This window comes from Ranitomeya variabilis, chromosome 3, assembly GCF_051348905.1.
Source record: "Ranitomeya variabilis isolate aRanVar5 chromosome 3, aRanVar5.hap1, whole genome shotgun sequence".
In the NCBI taxonomy this organism is placed as follows: Eukaryota; Metazoa; Chordata; class Amphibia; order Anura; family Dendrobatidae; genus Ranitomeya; species Ranitomeya variabilis.
In genome coordinates this window covers 247,516,165-247,542,721 of record NC_135234.1, presented here as the reverse complement: position 1 = coordinate 247,542,721, position 26,557 = coordinate 247,516,165, and the positions used below count along the sequence as shown (strand labels likewise).

The window sequence follows — 26,557 nt, the reverse complement described above, 5'->3', positions numbered from 1 at the left end:
CTTGTAACATATTCTGCTGTTATCCTGGATGACAGAAAGGCAGGGCAATTAAAAAATGAGGTTTGCTGATATGTTTATTACACATTGTCCAGGCCAGCTAACTTGTTGACTTGCAAAACAAGGAGTAAAAACTATTCAAATTGATTAAAAAGACAAACAATGAGAGTCAACCTCAACACATCTTCATCTTGACTTCTGGATGCTGGCTTCAAGGACAGTTGTTAACTATAAAAGGAAGATGTATGCACCTCTGTAAGAAACATCAAGGCAGTCAAGCGACCCAGAGATCCAAAGGACCAGAGACTCTTTACAAGACAGCAGCCAGGAACACTCTACAGGACAGCAGCCAAGACATCATGGCTCCATCACGAGGGACACAGTTTTGACATTCTACAGGATGTCAGCTTAGGGGACCACGACCGCGGCTGAAAGAACACAGATCTACTCCATTGACCATCACTGAACCATGGATATATTTGGGGTAGTCAGGATTTGGACCCACTGGTCACATGAGCCTCATGGATATGTTTGTGAAAACCAGGAATGGAAGGCACTGGTCACCTGGCTCCATGGAGATGTTTGGAGAAGCCAGGTTGTGACCCTCCAGTCACCTGGCCTTGTACCTCAATGGACTGTCAGCTTCCAAAGCTTGTCATTACATCCTCTCTGTGCATGCCGCGGGTAGTCAGCCTGGCCCTGGAAGATCTGATATCACAGGAGCTCTTAAACTGGCGAGTCAGCGGAAACATGAGACTCTGTAATTTTGCACCATCTTGGGTATTTTACTGGGACTGTTTTATGTGTTATTTGCCTGTTTTGTGGTTTAATAAAGTATTGCCACACTGTTTTACCCTCAGCCTGTGTAGTCTGAGTAGTATTACATCCACAGTAAAAGGAGATCGGGCGTTAGGTGGGATGATCCACGATCCATGCGGTTTTGGCTAGCGGACTAGGGCATCCGCTGACCGCCATGTCTCCACAGTACTCCTGCTATATTGTCTAATATATTGGTGGATGGCATGTTCACATGTACAGTGAATGTTTTATTTAGAGAGATATGTGTGGCCTCTAATACTGTAGCCATACTTCTCAGACTATGTCTCTATATACTGTACATGTAAAGTGCCTCTTATTTCCCACAATTTACTGTCTATATATAATATATATATATATATATATATATATATATATATATATATATATATATATATAGATATTAAACACTTAATTTTTTTGTTTACCTCAAAATGAGGAAAAAAAAAATAATTTAAGTGACCAAAAATTTTTTTTTTTTTTTTTTTTTAAATATTGAAATTTGTTAATTAATTAATCTTTTAAGGAATACAGGAAAATATGGTACTGGAATAAATGGAGGTTACATATAAAGTCCAAAATTGACTTTTTTATGGCAACATATCTCTCGAAGCTCAGCTCACAGTAGGATGATATTTTAAGAAACAAAAGATAAAACTTTATCTTAATTCACAATCTTGATGTCAATAGAGTGCTTATATGTTATAATCATTCTTCAATTCATATTATAATTTTTTAAAGTGCATAGTACCATAAACATATATTTTATCACAAAGGTTATACACTGCTCCAAAAAATAGAGGGAAAACTTAAATAACAGAATATACCGTATTTTTCACTTTTATAAGACGCACCTGATTATAAGACGCACCCCCAACTTTGGTGAAGAGAAAAAAAAATAATTAAATGTTAAATGGGGGTCTGTCTTATAATGCCAGTGTCCGTCTTACAAATCATATGTGCCTCATCCTGGTATCTATATAACCCCCATCCATGTGCTGGCACATGCCCCCCCATGCTGCTGTCAGGCACATGCCCCCTGGGTCACTATATGCCCCCCCCTGTGCTGCAGGCAGGAACATGCCTCCCCTGGGTCACTATATACCCCCCTGTGCTGCTGGCAGGCACATGCCCCCATGGGTCACTATATGACCCGTGCTGCTGGCAGACATGCCCCCTTGGGTCACTATATGCCCCCTGTGCTGGCAAGCACATGCCCCCCTGGGTCACTATATGCCCCCCTGTGCTGGCAGGCACATGCCCCCTGGGTCACTATATGCCCCCTGTGCTGACAGGCACATGCCCCACCATCAATATATGCCCACCTGGGTCACTATATGCCCCCCTGTGCTGGCAGGCACATGCCCCCCGGTCACAATATGCACCCCTGTGCTGGCAGGGACATGCCCCCCTGTGCTGCTGACAGGTACAGCCATCCCAGTCACTATATGTCCCCTGTGCTGCTGGCAGACACATGCCCCCCATGCTGCTGGCAGACACATGCCCCCCCGTGCTGCTGGCAGACACATGCCCCCCTCTATGCTGCTGGCAGACACATGCCCCCCTCCGTGCTGCTGGCAGACACATGCGGTTTTGGCTAGCAGACTAGGGCATCCGCTGACCGCCATGTCTCCACAGTACTCCTGCTATATTGTCTAATATATTGGTGGATGGCATGTTCACATGTACAGTGAAAGTTTTATTTAGAGAGATATGTGTGGCCTCTAATACTGTAGCCATACTTCTCAGACTATGTCTCTATATACTGTACATGTAAAGTGCCTCTTATTTTCCACAATTTACTGTCTATATATATATATAAATATTAAACACTTAATTTTTTTGTTTACCTCAAAATGAGGAACAAAAAAATAATTTAAGTGACCAAAAATTTTTTTTTTTTTTTTTTTTTTTAAATATTGAAATTTGTTAATTCATTACTAAAAAAATCTTTTAAAGAATACAAGAAAATATGGTACTAGAATAAATGGAGGTTACATATAAAGTCCAAAATTGACTTTTTTATGGCAACATATCTCTCGAAGCTCAGCTCACAGTAGGATGATATTTTAAGAAATAAAAGAGAAAGCTTTATCTTAATTCACAATCTTAATGTCAATAAAGTGCTTATATGTTATAATCATTCTTCAATTCATATCATAATTTTTAAAGTGCATAGTGCCATAAACATATATTTTATCACAAAGGTTATACACTGCTCCAAAAAATAGAGGGAACACTTAAACAACAGAATATGCGGTATTTTTCGCTTTTATAAGATGCACCTGATTATAAGACGCACCCCCAAATTTGGTGAAGAGAGAAAAAAATAATTAAATGTTAAATGGGGGTCTGTCTTATAATGCCAGTGTCCATCTTACAAATCATATGTACCTCATCCTGGTATCTATATAACCCCCATCCATGTGCTGGCACATGCCCCCCCGTGCTGCTGTCAGGCACATGCCCCCCTGTGCTGCAGGCAGGAACATGCCTCCCCTGGGTCACTATATGCCCCCCTGTGCTGGCAGACATGCCCCCTGGGTCACTATATGCCCCCCTGTGCTGGCAGGCACATGCCCCCTGGGTCACTATATGCCTCCCTGTGCTGCTGGCAGGTACATGCCACCCTGGGTCATTAAATGCCCCCCTGTGCTGCTGGCAGACACATGCCCCCTGTGCTGGCAGACACATGCCCCCCTGGGTCACTATATGCCCCCCTGTGCTGCTGGCAGGCACATGCCCCCCCTGGGTCACTATATGACCCCTGTGCTGCTGGCAGACACATGCCCCCCTGGGTCACTATATGCCCCCCTGTGCTGGCAGACATGCCCCCCTGGTCACTATATGCCCCCGTGCTGCTGGCAGACACATGCCTCCCCTGGGTCACTATATGCCCCCCTGTGCTGACAGGCACATCCCCCCATCACAATATGCCCACCTGGGTCACTATATGCCCCCCTGTGCTGGCAGACATGCCCCCTGGGTCACTATATGCCCCCCTGTGCTGGCAGGCACATGCCCCCCTGGGTCACTATATGACCCCTGTGCTGCTGGCAGACACATGCCCCCCTGGGTCACTATATGCCCCCCTGTGCTGGCAGACATGCCCCGTGGGTCACTATATGCCCCCCTGTGCTGGCAGACATGCCCCGTGGGTCACTATATGCCCCCTGTGCTGGCAGACATGCCCCCTGGGTCACTATATGCCCCCCTGTGCTGGCAGGCACATGCCCCCCTGGGTCACTATATGACCCCTGTGCTGCTGGCAGACACATGCCCCCCTGGGTCACTATATGCCCCCCTGTGCTGGCAGACATGCTCCCTGGGTCACTATATGCCCCCTGTGCTGGCAGACATGCCCCGTGGGTCACTATATGCCCCCTGTGCTGGCAGACATGCCCCGTGGGTCACTATATGCCCCCCTGTGCTGACAGGCACATGCCCCCCCATCACAATATGCCCACCTGGGTCACTATATGCCCCCCTGTGCTGGCAGGCACATGCCCTCGGTCACAATATGCACCCCTGTGCTGGCAGGGACATGCCCCCCTGTGCTGCTGGCAGGCACATGCCCCCCGGTCACAATATACCCCCCTGTGCTGCTGACAGGTACCGCCATCCCGGTCAATATATGTCCCCTGTGCTGCTGGCAGACACATGCCCTCCCCCGTGCTGCTGGCAGACACATGCCCCCCGTGCTGCTGGCAGACACATGCCCTCCCCCATGCTGCTGGCAGACACATGCTCTCCTCCGTGCTGCTGGCAGACACATCCCACCCTGTGCTGCTGGAAGACACATGCCCCCCCTGTGCTGCTGGCAGACACATGCCCCCTCCCCCTGTGCTGGTGGCAGACACCTGCCCCCCCCCCCCGCCCCGCTGCTGGCAGGCACATGATAAAATAAAAAACACTTATGTGATCGATGTCAGTACAGACACAGGAAGCGCAACAAAGGAGCTGTGAGCACAGAGCCATCATCAGAAGGTGAGTTAAGTGTTTGTTATTTTATCATGTGCCTGCCAGCAGCACAGGGGGGGCATATAAGAGTGACCGGGGGGGGGGGGCATATCCATGATGGGAGATGGGAGGAGGGGAGATGCAGGCACATGTAATATTCGCTGCTCCCCTGTGAATCAACTCCTGCAGTTTCAGCAACGAGGTGATGGACAGCAGGTGCAGTGAATATTACATGAGGCTAATGAGTGGGAGCACAGGACCTCCTGCTGTCTCTGCAGCCGCAGCCAGCCCACTCCAGCCCCCTGACACCACTTCAGAGCTGCTCCCCCTCCTCTACTGCAAAACAATGGGGAGACAAAGAGCGCAATAGGGTCTTATCCACGTTACACAGAGGAGAATATACACCAAATTTGCTCACCTGGTTAGGATGAGATTAGAGCATGTAGATAGCGGCTGCTGCAGATCCACAGGTCTTCACCGACCAGAGAAAATAATGTCTTCAAAGGGAAATTTGTAGTTAAAATTCTGCGCTGCCGCTAAGATGAATTTCAGGAGAGTATAGTTGATTCACAGTGGTTTTATTCAACGCGTTTCAGGGGTCTCATGCCCCCTTCATCAGGAAATACCACACAGAATATACAGGCATCACAAGTATAGTTTTGCTAGCTTAAAAAAATTAGCTCCATCAGGTCAGATGACTCAGTGTCAAAGTTCAATGATAACACACAATTAACAATTCAAACGATTAGAGAGGTGTATATAATGAAAAAAATACAATGACTTTTATTTCTAGACAATAGTTCAAAATTTGCAACATTAAGGAGGAAATTAAAAAACAAAACAAAAAAAAACGATCTCTATTTAAATGGACAAGAACCTGTAATAAAAGGAGTTACTCCAGTTCAGGAGCGAATGCCTTACAGATGAACTACCATGTGGAATCAACAAGCTGCTATTTTCTTATTGAAAATCCATTGGAATCTTTACATGGAATGTGGAATAAAATCATGTTTTATTATTTTCCATTAAAAAGTATAGATATATATGAGAATTAATTTGTGGTGGTTTGGGGTGATCTAAAATTACGAAAACTATAATTAGTGAGTTTAAAAATTGCGTCACGTACATAAGAGTAACAATTTAAGCAGTGAACCAGCGCTCGAAGTGAGCGCAGAAACAAAATGAAAGTGACATTTCACCTGTCCAAGGACCAATGATAGATATCATATATAACAAGAGACAATATAGCATTGCCAAGGGAGGGGAATGAATGAATACACAGCACTCAGTGATCACAAAGAACAGCAGATAAAAAGGGACCCCTGGCAGCAAAAAAAAGGAGGATTGAGTTAAGTGCTCCTGTCGGGAGGGGTCATTACACCCTGTGCAGCTGCCACAATCAGCACCAGCTCCCAGGATTTAATCAGCTGGTGCTGATTGTGGCAGCTGCACAGGGTGTAATGACCCCTCCCGACAGGAGCACTTAACTCAATCCTCCTTTTTTTTGCTGCCAGGGGTCCCTTTTTATCTGCTGTTCTTTGAATTGTTAATTGTGTGTTATCATTGAACTTTGACACTGAGTCATCTGACCTGATGGAGCTAATTTTTTTTAAGCTAGCAAAACTATTTATACCTGTGATGCCTGTATATTCTGTGTGGTATTTCCTGATGAAGGGGGCATGAGACCCCTGAAACGCGTTGAATAAAACCACTGTGAATCAACTATACTCTCCTGAAATTCACCTTAGCGGCAGCGCAGAATTTTAACTACAAATTTCCCTTTGAAGACATTACCCCCTCCTCTACAGCATAGCACAGAGATTCGGATTGTAAGACGCACCCCCCCCCCCAGTTTCTCCCAAAATTTGGGGGAACAAAAGTGCGTCTTATAATCCGAAAAATATGATAACTCCAGGTAAATCAAACTTCTATGAAATCAAACTGTCCACTTAGGAAGCAACACTGTTTGACAATCAATTTCACATGTTGCTGTGCAAATGGAATAGACACCGGATGGAAATTATTGGCAATTATCAAGACACACTCAAAAAAGGAGTGGTTCTGCAGATGGGGACCACAGACCACATCTCAGTACCAATGCTTTCTGGCTGATGTTTTGGTCACTTTTGAATGTTGGTTGTGCTTTCACACTCGTGGTAGCATGAGACGGACTCTACAACCCACACAAGTGGCTCAGGTAGTGCAGCTTATCCAGGATGGCAAATCAATGCGAGCTGTGGCAAGAAGATTGCAGGGTCGGTCAGCGTAGTGTCCAAGGGCTGGAGGCGCTACTAGGAGACAGGCCAGTACACCAGGAGATGTGGAGGGGGCCGTAAGAGGGCAACTACCCAGCAGCAGGACCGCTATCTCAGCCTTTGTGCAAGGAGGAGCAGGAGGAGCACTTCCAGAGACCTGCAAAATGACCTCCAGCAGGCCACAAATGTGCATGTGTCTGCACAAATGGTTAGAAACCGACTCCATGAGGATGGTCTGAGTGCTTGACGTCCACAGATGGTGATTGTGCTCACAGCCCAACACCGTGCAGGATGCTTGACATTTGCCACAGAACACCAGGATTGGAAAATTCGCCACTGGCACCCTGTGCTCTTCACAGATGAAACCAGGTTCACACTGAGCACATGTGAGAGTCTGGAGATGCCGTGGAGAGCGATCTGCTGCCTGCAACATCCTCCAGCATGACCGGTGTGGCAGTGGGTCAGTAATGGTGTGGGGTGGCATTTCTTTGGAGGCCCGCACAGCCCTCCATGTGCTCGCCAGAGGTAGCCTGACTGACCCCTTGTGAGACCATATGCTGGTGCCGTTGGGCCTGGCTTCCTCCTAATGCAGGACAATGCCAGACCTCATGTGGCTGGAGTGTCTCAGCAGTTTCTGCAAGATAAAGGCATTGAAGCTATGGACTGGTCCACCCATTCCACAGACGTGAATCTGATTGAACACATCTGGGACATCATGTCTCGCACCATCCACCAACGTCACGTTGCACCACAGACTGTCCAGGAGTTGGCGGATGCTTTAGTCCAGGTGTGGGAGGAGAACCCTCAGGAGACCATCCGCTGCCTCATCAGGAGCATGCCCAGGCATTGTAGGGAGGTCATACAGGCACGTGGAGGCCACACACACTACTGAGCATCATTTCCTTGTCTTGAGGCATTTCCACTGAAGTTGGATCAGCCTGTCACTTCATTTTCCACTTTGATTTTGAGCATCATTCAAACTCCAGACCTACGTGTGATATTAGTTGTGATTTACGTTGATAATTTTTAGGTTTTATTGTTCTCAACACATTCCACTATGTAATGAATAAAGATTTACAACAGGAATATTTCATTCAGTGATATCTAGGATGTGGTATTTTAGTGCTCCCTTTATTTTTTTTTGAGGAGTGTATATAAATATAATGAAATTGAAAAATAATTAACAATTGCTATTTGACAGACTGGCAACTAGATGGTACTAAAGCTTCCAAATACAAAATCTCATTACAATAGTTCCTAACTGGATTGAGTTTAATATATTTATAAAATGCATATACTTCAGAGAGCAGGCACCCTTATTAAAATTTGTTCATTTTGATCTGCTATATATATCTATCTTTCCAAAAAAGGAGGTTGAAAGTCCTGACAGCAGCACTTAAGACACTGTTACAGCACACAGGTATTTACCGTATATACTCGAGTATAAGCCGACCCGAGTATAAGCTGACCCCCCTAATTTTGCCACAAAAAACTGGGAAAACTTATTGACTCGAGTATAAGCCTAGGGGGGAAAATGCAGCAGCTACCGGTAAATGTCAAAAGTAATAACAGATACCAATAAAAGTAAAATTGAGACATCAGTAGGTTAAGTGTCTTTGAATATCCATATTGAATCAGGAGCCCCATATAATGCTCCATACTGTTCATTATGGCCCCATAAGATGTTCCATATTAAAATATGCCCCATATAATCCCGCATAAAGGTTAATAAAGGCCCCATAAGATGCTCCATAGACACATTTGCCCAATATAATGCTGCACAAATGCTGATTATGGCCCCATAAGATGCTCTATAAAGATATTTGCCCCTTATAGTGCTGCACAAACGTTATGGCCCTATAAGATGCTCCATACAGACACTTGCCCCATATGCCATAGTGCCCTACAAACGTTAATTATGGCCCCATGCAGACACTTGCCCCATATAGTGCTGCACAAACATTATGCCCCTATATAGTGCTGCAGAAACGTTATGGCCCCATATAGTGCTGCAGAAACGTTATGGCCCCATATAGTGCTGCAGGAACGTTATGGCCCCATATAGTGCTGCAGGAATGTTATGGCCCCATATAGTGCTCCAGGAATGTTATGGCCCCATATAGTGCTGCAGGAACGTTATGGCCCCATAGATGCTCCATACAGACACTTGCCCCATTTGCTGCGATAAAAAAAATAAATCACATACTCCCCTCTCCGTCGCTCAGGCCCCCGCACTTTCAATAGTCACCTCTCCTCGTTCCGGGCGCCGATCTGTCTCCAGCACTGACGTTCAGCAGAGGGCGCGCACTGACCACGTCACCGTGCCCTCTGACCTCAGCGTCACTGGTGGAGACAGATCGGCGCCCGGAACGAGGAGAGGTGACTATCGCGCAGCGCTGCGCTCCCCTCCCCGTATACTCACCTGGTCCTGCCGCTGCTTCTCCGACGCCGCAGCGCTTCATCCTGTACTCAGCGGTCACATGGTACCGCTGATTACAGTAATGAATAGGCGGCTCCACCCCTATGGGAGGTGGAGCCGAATATTCATTTACTGTAATGAGCGGGACCATGTGACCGCTCAGTGCAGGAAGACGCTGAAGCTGCTGCTGCCGGCGCCGGGGAAGCGGGGACCGCGCCTGGACTAGGTGAGTATTTTTAGACAGCCCCCGCTCCCCCTCCCCTGCCGACCCCCGGTATGACTCGAGTATAAGCCGAGAGGGGCAATTTCAGCCCAAAAAAGTGGGCTGAAAATCTCGGCTTATACTCGAGTATATACGGTACTTGTATTTCATGTGTTTAAACGCACTGAATTTATGCTGGATCATGTCTTTACATATTTTGTTCTGCCACTTCCCCAGTTAATATAAAAGGCAATATAGATACCTAAACGGTAAATTAATGGTTTTCTGGAGAAGTGTAGTTTGTTAAATGGGGTAACTTATGATGGGGTTCTGCTGCTCTGGCACCACAGGGGCTGTGCCAATGTGACATGGCACCCGCAAAATATTCCAGCAAAATCTGAACTCCAATATTTGGGTCTGAGAGAACATTTTTGTGGGAAAAATTAGATTTCTTTATTTTCACGGCTCTACGTTATAAACTTCTGTGAAGCACCTGTGAAGGTTCAAGGTTATCTCCATACACCTAAATACATTCCTTGAGGGGTCTAGTTTCCAAAATGTTGTCACTTGTAGGGAGTTTCCACTGTTTATGCACATCAGGTGCTCTCCAAATGCGACATGGCGTCTGCTCTCAATTACAGTCATTTTTGCGTTTAAAAAGTTAAACGGTGTTCTTTCCCTTCCAAGCGCCAAACAATAGTTTTGCCCGACATATGGTGTATTGGTGTACTCAGGGAGAAATTGCACAAGAAATTTTGAGGTCCATGTTCTCCTGTTACCCTTTTGAAAATAAATCAATTTGGGTCTAAATGTAAAATTTTTGTGAAAGAAAAGTTAAATGTTCATTTTGTTCCTTCAACATTGCTTCAGTTCCTGTGAAGCACCTGAAGGGTTAAGAAATTTCTTCAATGTGGTTTTGAGCACCTTGAGGAATGTAGTTTTTAGAATGGTGTCACTTTTGGGTATTTTCTGTCATCTTCACCCTTCAAAGCCACTTCAAATGTGATGCGGGATGTAAAAATGGTTTTGTGAATTTTGTTGAAAAAATTAGAAATCGCTGGTCAACTTTCAACCCTTCTAACTTCCTAATAAAAATAAATGTTTCAAAAATTGTGCTGATGTAAAGTAGAAAATATGGAATAACATGTGGAAAATGTCATTTATCAACTATTTTGTGTGACATAACATTTTGGTTTAAGGGCATAAAAACTGAAAGTTTGAAAAATTATACATTTTCAAAATTATTGAAAATTTCAGATTTTTTCACAAATAAACAAATCATATCGAACAAATGTTACCAGTAATATAAAGTACAATACATCACGAAAAAAAATCTCAGAATGACTGGGATCCGTTGAAGCATTCCAGAGTTATTACCTCTAAGTGACAGTGGTCAGATTTAAAAAATGAGGTCCAGTCATTAATCTTAAAGTGGCTTGGTCCTTAAAAGGTTAGTTATACGGATTGTGGGTATAGGAGTGTTCAGATCAGTTCATTAGTCACGCCCAACTGAACAACATTTCTCATGAGAAAGCTGCTTCAATTGGAGGAGGCTGATTGATTAGTCTGGATACGTGGTCCTACATCAGCTGCCACTTTGTGGACAGAAATACTGAGCAGTCTGTGAGCACGGTAACACTAACAAGTGCATGAGAAGGACCTTTCATCCTATATAATGGTAAATGCACACAAAATCATGTCCCAAACACAACTGTTAAAATAAAGAAGTTCATTAAGGTTCTGCCACAGCTTTTTAACTGGGTTTAGATCTGAACTTTGACATTACCTTCATTCTCCTCATTTTCAGATATAGACTTGCTGGCATCCTTGGGATAATTCTCCTGTTGCATTATCTAGTTTCGTCCAAACTGTAGCTTTTGGAACAAAGGTCTCTTATTTGACTATAGAATACCTTGGTATAGAGTTCATGGTCCACTCAATAACAGCAAGGTCCCGTGGCTGCAAAACATGCCCACCTCATTCTCTCTCCACCAGCATGCTTGACAGTTGATATGAGGAATTTGGCAAGGACCAAACACAGCATTATCAGTAGATATGGGTCACAGGGTATTACTGAAAAAGATCTCCACTGTTGTCTCCCCTGTCTCAGGGACCTAGTTCCTGATGTGTCTCATGGTTTGCTCAGATGCAACTTTGCAAAATTCAACCATGTTGACATTCTTTCTAGAAGACACTTTTTTCTTGTAATCATTAAAAAAAGCAAGCCACATTTGTTCAGTATTTTTTAAGTTGTGCTGTCATGTATTCAAATCTTTACCATTCTAAAGGTACCGTCACATTAAGCGACGCTGCAGCGATAGCGACAACGATGCCGATCGCTGCAGCGTCGCTGTTTGATCGCTGGGGAGCTGTCACACAGACCGCTCTCCAGCGACCAACGATGCCGAGGTCCCCGGGTAACCAGGGTAAACATCGGGTTGCTAAGCGCAGGGCCGCGCTTAGTAACCCGATGTTTACCCTGGTTACCAGCGTAAAAGTAAAAAAAACAAACAGTACATGCTCACCTGCGCGTCCCCCAGCGTCTGCTTCCTGACACTGACTGAGCTCCGGCCCTAACAGCAGAGCGGTGACGTCACCGCTGTGCTTTCACTTTCACTTTAGGGCCGGATCTCAGTCAGAGCAGGAAGCAGACGCTGGGGGACGCGCAGGTGAGCATGTACTGTTTGTTTTTTTTACTTTTACGCTGGTAACCAGGGTAAACATCGGGTTACTAAGCGCGGCCCTGCGCTTAGTAACCCGATGTTTACCCTGGTTACCAGTGTAAAACATCGCTGGTATCGTTGCTTTTGGTGTCAAACACAACGATACACGGCGACCTAGCGACCAAATAAAGTTCTGGACTTTATTCAGCGACCAGCGACATCACAGCAGGATCCTGATCGCTGCTGCGTGTCAAACTAAACGATATCGCTAGCGAGGACGCTGCAACGTCACGGATCGCTAGCGATATCGTTTAGTGTGACGGTACCTTAACTCTGGCCTTTAGATTCTGAGCTGTAGCTCTAGGGTTATTTGTAACTGCCATTTGTGGTAAGGTTCTCTTCAAATAAATAACAGTGAAATTTGTCATGTGTTGTAGTTCATCTGAGGCTGAATTTTCCTACTTTAAAAAAAATGTCTTGATAAGTAAAGCCATACAATTTAAAGAGGGGGCACTCCATTTCGCTTCGGACAATATACACCATGAAAATAAGTATTTAATACACTGAAGATTTTGCAAGACTTCCCACCTACAAAGAACGAAGTAGAAACAGAAGGTGCTCCAGCTCCAATAAAAGAGATTCTTTATTAATGGTTAAAATCCAGTGACATAATACATCCTTGCTGTAATACAAATGTGGGGGTACAGAGCCCATGCAACGCGTTTCGATCGCTGCCGATCTTAATCAATGCATTGATTAAGATCGGCAGCGATCGAAACGCGTTGCATGGGCTCTGTACCCCCACATTTGTATTACAGCAAGGATTTATTATGTCACTGGATTTTAACCATTAATAAAGAATCTCTTTTATTGGAGCTGGAGCACCTTCTGTTTCTACTTTGTAATTATCCCTCGTCTAGGATCTGAGACGAAGCTCCGTGCGCCTGCAAGGATCGGTGAGCTGGCCATGGCTTTTTAGCCATCATCTTATTTTGTTTTTGTATACAAAGAACGAAGTCTGTAAATTTTATTATAGGCACACTTCAACTGAGAGACAGACACATTGTATGATTTTTACATAATTTGCATTTTACTGCATGAAATAAGTGTTCGATATAATAGAAAAACAGAACTTAATATTTGGTATGGAAACTTTTTTGTTTGTAATTACAGAGGTCAGACGTTTCCTGTATTTCTTGACCAAGTTTGCACACACTGCAGCAGGGATTTTGTCCCACTCCTCCATACAGATCTTCTCCAGATCTATCAGCTTTCAGGGCTGTCGCTGGGCAACATTGAGTTTCAGCTCCCCCAAAATATTTTCTATTGGGTTTAGGTCTGGAGACTGGCTAGGCTACTCCAGGACCTTGAAATACTACTTATGGAGCCACTCCCTAGTTGCCCTGTGTGGTTTGGATCACTGCCATGCTGAGGGGAGGAGGTTGTTTTTCAAAAATCTCACGTTAGATGACCCCATCCATCCTCCCTTCAATACGATGAAGTCGTGCTTTGCAGAAAAGCACCACCAAAGTATGATTCCCTCACAGTTCGGACAGTGTTCTTAGGGTTATACTCATCCTACTTCCTCTAAACACGGCAAGTGGAGTGGTTACCAAAATGTTTTATTTCGGATTCATGTGACCACAGGATCTTCTCCCAGGCCTCCTTTGGAAAATCCAGATGGTCATTGGCAAATTTCAAAAAGGCCTGGACATGTGATGTCGTGAGCAGGGGGACCTTGCATGCCATGCAGGAATTTAATCATCTTAACCCCACGAGGCAAGATCTTGCATGGAGCCCCAAATTGAGGAAGACTGACAGTCATCTTGTGTGTCTTCCATTTACTAATAATTGGGCCAACAGTTGTGGCCTTCTCACCAAGCTGCTTGACTATCGTCCCGTAGCTCATCCCAGCCTTGTGCAGGTAGCTGGTGTTCTTAGAAAGGTCTTTGGTCTATGCCATGGTGGAGAGGATGGAGTGCGATTGATTGTGTGAGCAGGTGTTTTTTATACAGGTAACGAGTTCAAACATGTGCAATTAATACAGGTAATGAGTGCAGAGTAGGAGGGCTTCTTAAATAAAAACTAACAGGTCTATGAGAGACAGAATTTTTGCTGGTTGGTAGGTGATCAAATACTTATTTCATGCAATAAAATGCAATTTAATAATGTAAAAATCATACAATGTGATTTTCTGTTTTTTATTTTTAGATTCTGTCTCTCACAGTCAAAGTGTACCTACGATAAAAATTACTCTCCGTTCTTTGTAGGTGGGAAAACTTGCAAAATCGACAGTGTATCAAATACTTATTTTCCCCGCTGCATAATTCTAGGGTATTAGATGATTAACATAAGCGGGGACGTAATTAATCAATATATTATCTTTTTTATGCCAAAGTAATACTCTATAGTCCTGCAAATAATTATGGAACTTCAATCATTTATTAAAAATTATGTATTTTACAATATAATTGTAATAAACATTGCTTAACAGCAAACATCACAGCAAGCACCAACAGTTGCGAGAATAACAAATTATTCATCATAAAAACATAGTTTACTCTAGCAAATTATAAAAAATTGGTAAACTTAAATTTGGGCACATAAAAAAAACTTCAGAGTCTGAAAATTACATCCTAACACTTACCAGAAGCGCAAGTAAAATATTTGATTTATATTTATAAAAATTCACATTATAATATGCTTTTCTAACCTCCAAATATGTTATTGCAGATAAAATTAAGATCTTAAGACCATTCTCAAGGAGACTTTACAATCTTTTACTTCTGTTCAACTATTTTAACAGAAGTGTTTATTTTAATTTTTTTGGTTGTTTTCAAAATGATCACATCCCTGATAGCAGCAGACAGCATTTAACAAATAGTTATGCTAATACATACATTCAAAAAGTGTAAAAGCAGAAAAATAAGCCACTTGTTACAAATCTATAAGCACATTATATATAGCCGGCTACAATAAAAAAATGCTTCAAAATAGTACCGAAATGGTCTCCGACCCGAACGTAAACCTACCAATCATAGATCAGCATTTCGTAAAAGAATAATTTAAAGCCAAATAAATACTCCAGTAAAATGTAATCATTTACTTGAAGATCTCTTGCAGTAGAGGGCTGGTATTGGATGAACCTCATTAAATTGTGAGGTTCTTTCAGTTTTGTAAACAATCAACTGCTTCTTGAGAAAATTGCTATGAAAATGCCTATCCTGCAAGATATAGATCAATGTATCCTAATGGTCGGTGTTTATGGATTATGAAAATTGATCATGCATACACAAATTATTACTTCTCTTAATGATATTGGCAAATGTCAATAATTTGATATTTACGATACATATGCCACTACAATCGAACTTGGGTTAGTAAAAGGTTTGCATAAGTACTATAACAATACGTAAAAATGGGGCCACCTTAAACTCTAAAGCCTCATTTAGTAATTTGGGCTTGATTATCTACAAATTCATTTCAATCAATAGCATACTCAGACCAAGGCTAAATTGTTTTAGGCTACATCTTTATGTTTGGCCCAGATTTCTAGTGTCAAACCACCCTCATACATACTGTACCTTGAGCAATGGTAAGATCCATTATTTAACTTGTTTATAGAACATGAAGATACTAGCAATGGGATACCAGTAGTATTACATTTGCACTACAAGATGTTCTTGAACGAGCGTTAATACACTCGTTTCAGGATTGTCTTGCAGTGTAAACAGGCTGCCGATAAACCGATAAACAAGCAAAACGCTTGTTCATCAGGTGAAAGGATCTTTAGTGTAGCGTGTAAAATTATCGTTGTCAGTGGAGCATCGACCTGGGTAACAGAACTTGCGCTGCCGAGAGCTAAGGCAGCCTATGCACACTCCGCGATCTGGTATAAATCGCATAGTAAGCATCATTTGCTTATAGGTTACCGATAAGCGGTCGTACCATGCTGCCGACAAGTCCATGTAAACGGACCTTAAACATATTTAAAGGTCTGGAAGACAGGAATTTTTTTTCACCATGTAAAATAAGGACAAATGCAAATCAGAACTCAACATTAAAAGTTGTACATAGATATATTTAAATTGATATGGGAACCATTTACCAAACTACTAGCATAATATTCTTAACAGATGGAAAGATTTCCAGATTTTACTATACGGTTTGTAACATTATCGATTACATACATTAAGCTAGAAACAATTTCTAATGCTAACTTTCCCTTCCAGAATAGTAGTTGTGATGTGAAAGGAAAGAACTTGACTTTCAGAGGTGGCCAATGCACAAAGACGTAATGGAGACTGACGTGATTGATTTCAAATACATTAGGCCAATATGGCCTACACAATGACTATTAGAATACAATCTAATTGAAACTGGATAACAAGTCTATTTGGCCAATGAAACACAAACATGGAGCAGTTTTGACCACTTTGGCCAAATTTAACTAGCATTGCTGCATAGTGATCAGATTATATGAGCGATAAATTATCGGTCACCTAACATTTATGCAATTATGGTTGCACTGGCAATTCCTACTGCACAAATATGTATTTTCCTAATCTAGAAGATCTCCTAATCGATCCACCATTTAAAAAAGAATTAAACATGAATGTTTCAATCTGATGCCTCACTGTTATATATACACCAACTGGCGACCCGTATCTACATAACCCAGGTGAACCCATTTCAGACATACCTTCATGTTGATTGATTAAAGAGCATTTCCACTTTCATGGTCATCGTGGTGGCAGCACCCAGCTGACTGCCCACATGGTAGCACTCAGAAAAGGGCAGACTCATACTGGCTATTAGCCAAAAATAAAAAATAACCATGTTTGTTTTAAATTGTCCTAGTTCTGTGTTTGTACAGGGATCAGAACTTACAAACATAGCTTCTTCCGATAATGAACAGCTATGTCCCCTTGAGAGTGGCGAGAACTGGAAATGAGGAAATCTGCAGTGGAGATGGGATTCGGAGCCAATTAGGATTCGATTGAGAACAATCACTATTTCTATATAGAATGCAGATGTAATTTACACCAGCATAACAAAGATACTGCCTACAACTGAAGGCACATAAATAGGCTGAGCGTCACAACTACGAGTAACAGATCATTTTTCTAACGAGGTTTTGATGGCATTCTATATGTTTCATAAGTGAAGAGTGGTGCGGTTCTTCCTCATGGCATTCCTCAGCATTTAGCACAAAACGTAAATAGTATGCATTTATCTCCCAAGCTTTCCTTTATAGTTTCTTGGGCCGCCAGGATTTAAAATCTAATTGTATATCTATTCAGGGACATTCTATGCTATGTATCAAACGAAGGAAAGTGTAGTAAAATGTATTGAAAATTAAAATTAGCAAAAACTTTTGAACTTATCTGGATTAAAGTAAAATTTTGAGGGGGGCGTTTACATCTTTCCCTGTGTAATAAAGGAGAATATTTTATTTCTTCACGATAAACTGTATTCAATGTGAAAGCAATAAAATAATAAGAACAGTAACTGTACCTTGATCATAACAGGAGTCTGTAATCACTTTCTAGGCAGCTTAGTGCAGTTTCTATAAAATCACTATTTTACTAGCAGGAGATTATCACTAGAGGACTACTTGACCTGAAGCCAAATAGTCCAACCACACCCCACCACTGATTGTCAGCTTCCTGCTTATGCAGTGCACTCAGAAAGCTGCCAATCAGTGGGGTGGGCAAGGTTATACAGAACTCCGCATATACAGAACTGGTAGATTTGCTACTAATAAAACAGTTTTTATTTAAAAAAAAAAAAACAAAAAAACCTGCAGCACTCAGTAAAAGTAGTGACACATTACAAGAATCAGGGTCTCTGTCCCTACATCATGCTGATCTCCGATGGGGTATCAAAAACCTGGTGACAAATTCCCTTTAACATGTGAAGTTCAGACTAACATTAGTAGCTGCTCGATTAAGCAAAAACGAAGTCATTCCTCTAATGTATTTCTTTACTTTCTCATCCATCCCTTCAGATTATATTAGGACATTCTAAAGGAAATGTACATGTACCAGATAACGTGACAAATTTTTATAGCGCCAGCACTATCATACTGATATTTCTGAACTGAACCGTACGAAACAAGCACCTTAAAATCGTTACATTGTGAAAACATAAAATACCCTTAAAAAATTAGGAAAACGTTGCACTTGTTTGTTCGTCTGTGGCAAACAACAGCAGTTTAGGAGTCAAATTGATGATTCTTTTAGTTATAAAACAAAAAAAGTTTGTTTTTTTACAAACATTAAAGAGGGTTTCCGTTACTAATTTCACCTCCTTTGATATGTCCTAACTTTTCCTAACTATTAGCTTTCTAATAAACTCCTTTTACCTGCCCTGCTCCTGTAAACTCATCTCTATGTGGGTCATCTAGTTTTCTGTTGTGATTCTGGATTTGCTACTTCTGGTCTGGAAAAAGAATCGGATGAACTGAGTAGTGCATGTCATTGGTGGGGGCGAGGATACCTCTGTGACAGACAGCAGCGTGAGTATGCATGTCCAGATCAGACTTCACTCTGCTCCTCTACCTGTATGCAGCTGATGCTTTGGAGTGCCGTTCCTATGGCTGACAAGCACTGCCATGTGCTGCTGATCATTAGAAGGCATATCCCAGGGCTTGTCAGCTGAAGGACGGCACTTCAATGCTTTGGCAGAGTCAGTCTGCAACACGCATGACCAAGCTTTGACATGCCATCCCTTCAGCTGACAAGCCCTGTGAGATGCTTTCTAATAACAAGCAGCACATTGCAGAGCTTGTCTGCTGAAGGGACTGCACTCCAAAGAATCGGCAGGATCTCTGCAGAAGAGTAAAATGTGATATCAGCCTGCGTGCTCAGACTGTTGTCACTCACAGAGGTAGCCCTGCTCCCACAAATTACATGGTTTACTCAGTCTGATTACGGTCCACAGACTGGAAGCAGCAGAGCCAGAACACAACAGAGTACTATGTCACCCACACAGATAAGCTTACAGGAGCAGGTAATAGGCATATATTAGAAAACTGATTGTTAGAAAGAGTTAGGACATATGAAAGTGGGCATAATTAGTAGTGGAAAATCTCTTGATGATGTTGCATATGGTTAGAAAAACATAGCGGCATTCTTCTAAAAACAACATGTGAACATGTTTGGTCGTATGGTGGTACTGCAACTCAGCAATGAAGCCAAGCTATAATGTCAGGCACAGGCTAAAGACAAGACTGTTTTTATGGAAGAAAGGTGCTTTTGCAACCCAAGCAACCCTTTTAAAACCAATAATTACCATACATAAGCATGAATATTTGTGAGCTGTCACAAAATGCAAACTATAATGCAGTATGCGCACAACACTAGGAGACAGAGGACCTCTTTCATAAAAAATAAATCCTCTTAATTAAGACAGTCATACATGAACACCCAGGCAGGTGCGAGATCATTTACTTCTCACTGGAAGGGTGTCTGGCAGCAACGTAATTTACTACCCCTATCAGGATCACATGTCACCTTTAACACAGGATTGGACAATAATGGCAAAAAGGCATGGGCTGTGTGTTTCCGACTAAAGCCCCCAAACACAGACAAATATGAGCTGCAACTGCCGATAATGACGGTTCAGATGTTACTCTAGTGTGTATATGAGCAAGCGTCAGACTAATCGTCGGGGGGAGATGATGATTTGGCATGTCCAATTTTAGGCTGCTGATGGCTTGGTTCTCTTGGACATAAGCCACCAGCAGATGTGTCAATCGTCCGCTTTCTCAAAGAGTACACAAGATCACCCGGTCCATTGAGCACTCCTTTGTATAGAACGACGGGGTGAAGCATCTTTTATCGAATAGCCATCTAATGGGGGGGGTGAGAGGTCACAGTCCTCTGTGCTTGTCTCCTGCAACGCAGTACTAAAAACTTTGGCATACTCAAATATAACAAAATATCTACATAGACACCTGCAAAGCAGCATTTTCTGGAGAAGTAGAAAAAAAAACACGGGTCATGTTTATCCAAACTTTCGAAACGTAAAACTGGCCTATTTACTCATAGTAACCAATTATAGCAAAGCTTTCATTTTAAAAGAGCAATTTATGGAAGATTCTGACTGCCTTTTATAGCGAAAAAGACCGGATTTTCTTTAGGACAATTTTAATATATTGCCCCACAGTGAGTAGTATTCTGTTATGTAGTGTTGTTCTGTGGTAACCAAATGGTATAACTTAAAATTCTTGGATCTCTATGCAAAAATCTCTAGGCGGCTTCATATGCTACTTATAATACCGTTTTTTTCTTACAAGGCAGCGTTGCTATTGAGCTCTCTTCTACGACATCGGGGCCTGGGTATGACGGCACCCCCTTAAGTTATGCTAAATGTTAAAGGTTACATACTATATGGTATTTTCTTATGTAGCAGTACATCCTTTGGGCCTTCTCCAGCATCATGAAACTATGTAAGACAGAACCCACTAAAGTATATACAAGTGAAGGTTGCATTACTGACGCACGGGCTGCATGGATTCTTTCTTGAAGTGTATGAGCCAGTACAGCAAAGGATAAAACATATGTAAGTACCCATTGGAATTTGTAAGAAAATGGCACAAATTCAACAGTAAGTTGTTCTAAGTGGCAAGAGCACCATCAGTTGGAGGCACTTTGTCTATTTAAAGTCGGTGAAGATCAGGTTATCTTCGCATGAACATAAACACTTCTTACATTTATGCAAGAAATGTGTCATTTATTTGCCCACCAATATGAATCCAAAGCTTATGTAATGGTAGAAAAGGTCTATACTGCATAACAATGCGATCTTACAAAGGTACATACAGACTTCCATCCAGGATCAGTATATATTCTAAAGTTGCAAATAGCTGCATATGCTGGCAAAGACCTGCAAGAATAAGAGTTGATCTGCTTTACCTGGAAGGAGCCACTTAACAGTATGACGGAGCTGTGCGATTCAACTCCTCAATGGTTTACATCAGGCTGTCGCCACAGCAGAGATAAGCTAGTCGGCGATGGGTGCCAATCTAATATCGATAACTTTTCCTATAGGATGGTCACTGATATCATGGTGTTCAAACACCCCTGTAAGTTTTATCTTCTATACACACTGACTTGGCTCAGTGGTATCATTCCCCAACTGTACACAAAAAACATTCTGCTCCTAGAAGAGCACACTGCATATGTAAACAAAAGGCTCCCACTGAGTTCAATCGGAACTTCATCAACCCATGGACAGTAAGCTTGGGTATTAGCCCTCACCAGTAAGTACCCTAGTATGTGGAATGTAAAAATTCATATATCCATAGGTTTCCATAATGAAGAGCAAAAATTAAACTGAATTATAGATTTGTTGAATTTCCCCCAAACTCTCATCAACATGGCTCAAAGACATGAGGATTTCTTTGTGATTTGCACTGAGAACCACTTGAATTTAGAAGGCTATTCCAATTATGCTCTCCATTCGAAAAGGTGGGAGTTGGGACCCTATTCTCAACGTGCAGTTTCCACTACCGGTGGGATCTACAGCTATTAGACATTTACAGAATATCCTGCGGATACAGTCTAAACGTCTAACATAGAAATATTGCTTTAAAGTAACATACTCTAGGACTCAAAAAATGTTCTTCTGCTGAGTTTTAGGGGGTACAACATAATATTCTTTGGCATTACTAAATGGTTAAGAAAGGTTACTGAGGAAAGGTGCCGGATCGGCTTGTTAATGCTTAAAGCGGTTGACCCAATATCAACATTGAACATCTACCAACAAGAAATAATGATCGCTGACAGCTTGCAACTCCCCAGATCACAAGATTGAGGGTCCCATTGTGCACTGCCACTTCACACAAGCTGTATGAGGACTACAAGCAGTGGGGATGCTCAACTACAATTCTGTTCAAAAAGACGACTAGAAATCTCTGGTCTCCGCAAGAAGACACATACTGTAGATAGGTCACGAGCTTTGGACCAATCCCTTTAAATTTTGTCCCATGTTTGATAGTTCATAGTTAGTGAATATAGTTACACATCTGCAGCCTTAAACTTGGATTCCTCAGGTCCGCCAAAGAAAGTGACTATGGGACCTTACCTCCATAGATAACTTGACATCTTACACCTGTAAATGAGACTGACTGCAGTGATTTTTCGCTTGTAAAAATTCAACTGTCTTTTTGTTGTGTACTGCACTCAAAAAAAACCCAAAAAACTTTTTTTTTTTTTGTATTCACACAGAAAATAATAAAGTTCCAAAATGATCAGTCGTGTAGTACTGAAAATTCTGTCTAGACTGGAATAAGGAGCATAACAAAACCTGTATAGGTGTATATTGTGCGTGCTATGTCAGAACACTGGTTTGGTGGGTGCTTTTATGTATCCACTGCACTAAACTACAGTTGTAAGCCCATTGACAAAGCCAAAACACCCAAACCAGCTCCAATATTGTTGTCATATCATTGAGTAATATTGAACAGCACTTAGTGATGTGGCAGGTTAGCATTATTTAGATTACTAGGCATAGAGTGGGATATAAGGAGTTAGAGAATTCAAATAATAATCACCTATACTTTATGAAATATTAGGAGGGACATAGGTGAAAGAGTGATGAAGTTCAGGGTAAAGGTTTTACTTGAGTAAAATACGACAAATATATATATACCGTATATACTTGAGTATAAGCGGAGGCACCTAATTTTGCCACGGACACCGAGGGAAGCTTATTGACTCCAGTATAAGCCGGGTATGCATTGTCCCCTCATCCCTTTCCTGGTATGCGTGGCTCCCCCCGTCGCTGTCCAGGTACCTGTGGTTTTCTCCATTGCTGTCCTGTTATGCGTGGCTCCCCCCTTCCATCCTTGTATGCGTGGCTCCCCCCTTCCCATCCATGCTTCCTATTACAAGAAAAAAAAAACAAACAAACAAAACATCCTACTCACCCTTCAGTGTGCCCTCGCATCTCGTTAGTGCCGGCTTCCAGTTGCTCTTCCTGCATTGAGCAATCACGTGCAACTGGAAGCCGGCACCAACGAAATGCTGCAAGTGCATGCTGGAGGGTGAGTAGGATGTCTTCTGGAAGCCGGTGGCTGCAGCTGTCACTGTGCACGCTGTAAAAGAAACGAATATTAATTTCTCTTTAGCAGCTACACAGGCTTTAGCCACAGCCCCAGGTTGCTGCCTCTGTGACCCGCTGCTCCCCCTCTCCCGCCAGCTTTCTGGGACAATGACTCGTGTATGAGCCGAGGGGGGTGGGGGTGGGGCGTTTTCAGCACAAAAAAAAAATATATGTTTTACACACGTAATTATAATAGAGGATTTCTTAAATGTCGTATTTTACTCCAGTAAAACCTTTACCCTGAACTTACCTATGTACATACATATATACACACACACACACACACACGCATATGCACATAGGGAATTCATAGGCAAGATAAAAGAAAATGCTATTATTACTACGTCTCACCTGTAAGTAAAAAAAAAAAAAAAAAAAAACTTTCATGGTCACCTACAAAAATGCAGCAATTGTGTTCTTAAACAATTCTCACACAGGATTCCATGACAGCAGTGTATACCAGTATATATACATAAAGCACCTGTTGCTAGTAAACTACTAAACTATGTGTCTTGGAAATATCTATAGTAATGGACTTTTCAACTACTCCAAGCAGCGCTCACATAAATTATCAGTAGGTCGAGCGTTAGATGGTTCAATAAAAGTGAAGATGAATATGAATATATATATATATATATATATTTGATTCAGCAGAAACAAAAAAAACAAAACAAAAAAACGGGAATATTGACAAAGGTGGAAACAAATGTTGTGGCTACATGAAAACATTTATGTTTTTTCATTTTTAATGTTCTATTAATAAAAAGGTCATCAATGCAAATAAATGATGAAAAAAATTAAATAATATTATAAATCTGATCTACACTGTCGGGTAGTTCAATTTCAATGCTATAAGCGTTAAAACATGTATTTTCTCGAGTGAAATACTAAACATACAGCACTTAATCTGAGCTGTAGAAAAAGTACAAAATTGCTAAGAAATACCTTACAAAAATAAACTGAGTCCTTGAATGTGGTGAAGCATCTTACAAATAAATCTTCGGATTCTTAACTTTCAAGTGCTCCTAAAGGTAACTGGGCTATGGTACATTTCACTGATAGCAGCATTGTTTTCCATCCTTACTAGTTTCCAGGCCATAGCAGAAAATGCAATGGATATTAGATGAATGTTCATAGAATTATCTTTTCGTGTATTGAGGCACCTGCTAGAGCTATTATAAAAGACATTCCTACACAGCCGTAATAGCACAAACATATCGAAAACAGCCCCACAAGACATTTCAATGTACTGGGCAACTGTGACATTGCTGTGAACGATAACACGTTTCAGCCGCTAGTGCCAAGTTACAAATAGGCTGTTATACCATTGTCTTTGCTATTCTAATAAATCAATTCTTCAAAACTCTATTTATTTACATAGCTCAGATTTATGTCACTACAAGAAATTATTTGACTGATATCATTTGATCATTTTAAAATATGGTAAAACAGGGAAAAAAGTTGCAACATAAAAAGTAAGATCTGAAGTGTAAATCTGACAATCATGTAGCTGAATGCACATAAGTCCACTTGCGGTAGTCTCTACACATACCACTCCCTTCTGGATATGACAGAGCCATCCACATGGGAAACCAAGTCATCTTCGTTGTCGAAGTTCTGATTGTACCGTGAGACTACCGGCATGTTTTTTTCAGTATAATTGTTGCCTGGTCTATCAAAGTGCTCTTGATATCGGTTATAGCTCACAATATGGTTCCAATCCGAATTTTCATCATCATGGAGATATTCATTATAAATGTGATCACTACTTTTAATGTCAACATCCTTCTTTGGGTTATCAGGAAATGGATCTAGATCCTCGGGTTGAAGAACATCAATCTGGGACTCTTTCTGCATATCTGAAGGAGGAATGTAGCTCTTTGTAAAGTAATCCCCTCGGAACGTCTGTTTTCTTCTGTGGTATATAACGCCAATGAGCACAATTAAAAGAATCAAAAAGAGACAACCACCAACTACGCTGCCAATAATGGTGCCAAAATTTCCATCCGGTAAAGTCGCCATGGTTGAAGCTGGAATATGAAATTTTCTGGAGTTCGTTGTTAACTCTGCATCATAGGCTGAATGGGTCTGTGGAGCTGTAGGAGGTGCAGTAGTAAGAGGAGGATCTAATGGAAGTAGACATGGACAAAAGGGAAGACAATGTCAATATGTGCTAGTAACTAAGTTTGATAATGACAAAGAACACAGGTTTTGTATATGACTTCAAAACCCAATAGTTCGTAGCAACACATCAGATTTAGTTTGATGAGCATCAGACCGAAATCAATGGAAACCACTGCTTATATTAGGCAGTAACTTGCCCTTAAGAAACCTTCAATTTGTTTTAAGCACAGATATTTCACACACATTTATATATGTACTGAATGTACATCAACCATTTTTCCTCCGATTATGCAATATGGAATCTCATCCTATAAGCCTATAAAATTAAGAGTCAAGCTTTTCACTTCACACTATGCCAAGAAGTTCACAGAATAATCACCGGGTTACTGACAACCTCATTGCTTTTATGGGAAGAAAAGTTGTGGGCAGCCTTCTGAATGATAAAATTCAACATTGTGAGACTTTTGGCTATCTTTCTACACAAGGGAACTTCATGTGTGGTAATCTTGCAGCATTACTGTACATAGCCCTGCCTTAAGCACCCATACACTTGGGAGCTGCAAGACGAACAATTGTTTGGCCAACCATTTGTCCGACAGTGAGCTCCTATGGGTCTCCCATATACAAGAGCGCTCACTATGCCAAGCACTCCTGTGTGGTCTATGAGAGCACCGCAGATAGATTTCTCTGGTAGCAGCTTATTTCTTAGAGAACAAAAGGATCAGTAGTCAAACTGGACAAGCTGGATCCTTCTGTCCCCTGACAAATGTTAAGAGATAGAAGGGAGGCCCTTAAGCACTTTAAATTGTTGGCCAAAACCATGAATGTAGGCAGGTTCGGCCAACGTTAGTCGAATGCGTATGAGGCCCTTTAATGCAGCAGATCTCTCAGCCAACAGTTACTGCTGATTGATGAGATTTTAAATACCCTTAAATGAGATTTGGAAAAATGGACTGCACTCCTCGATGCCTCTTTTCTAATTTGTGGGGTCATATATTGCAGCTCCATT

The 26,557-nt window shown here is 41.9% G+C and overlaps 1 protein-coding gene across 2 annotated transcripts in view; it reads right to left on the bottom strand.

Moving 5' to 3' along the window:
* Positions 1-26,557, bottom strand: part of NECTIN3 (nectin cell adhesion molecule 3) — a 230,479-nt gene that overhangs the window by 91,395 nt on the left and 112,527 nt on the right. The window contains exon 6 of one of the 2 annotated variants that reach the window (XM_077295343.1): positions 24,774-25,550. The exons of the other annotated variant lie outside the window; for it this stretch is intronic. Coding sequence (XP_077151458.1) covers positions 24,967-25,550 — 584 coding nt within the window. The 3' untranslated portion in view covers positions 24,774-24,966. Of the gene's footprint in view, positions 1-24,773; positions 25,551-26,557 lie in introns of those variants that run through there. 2 annotated transcript variants of the gene reach the window in all.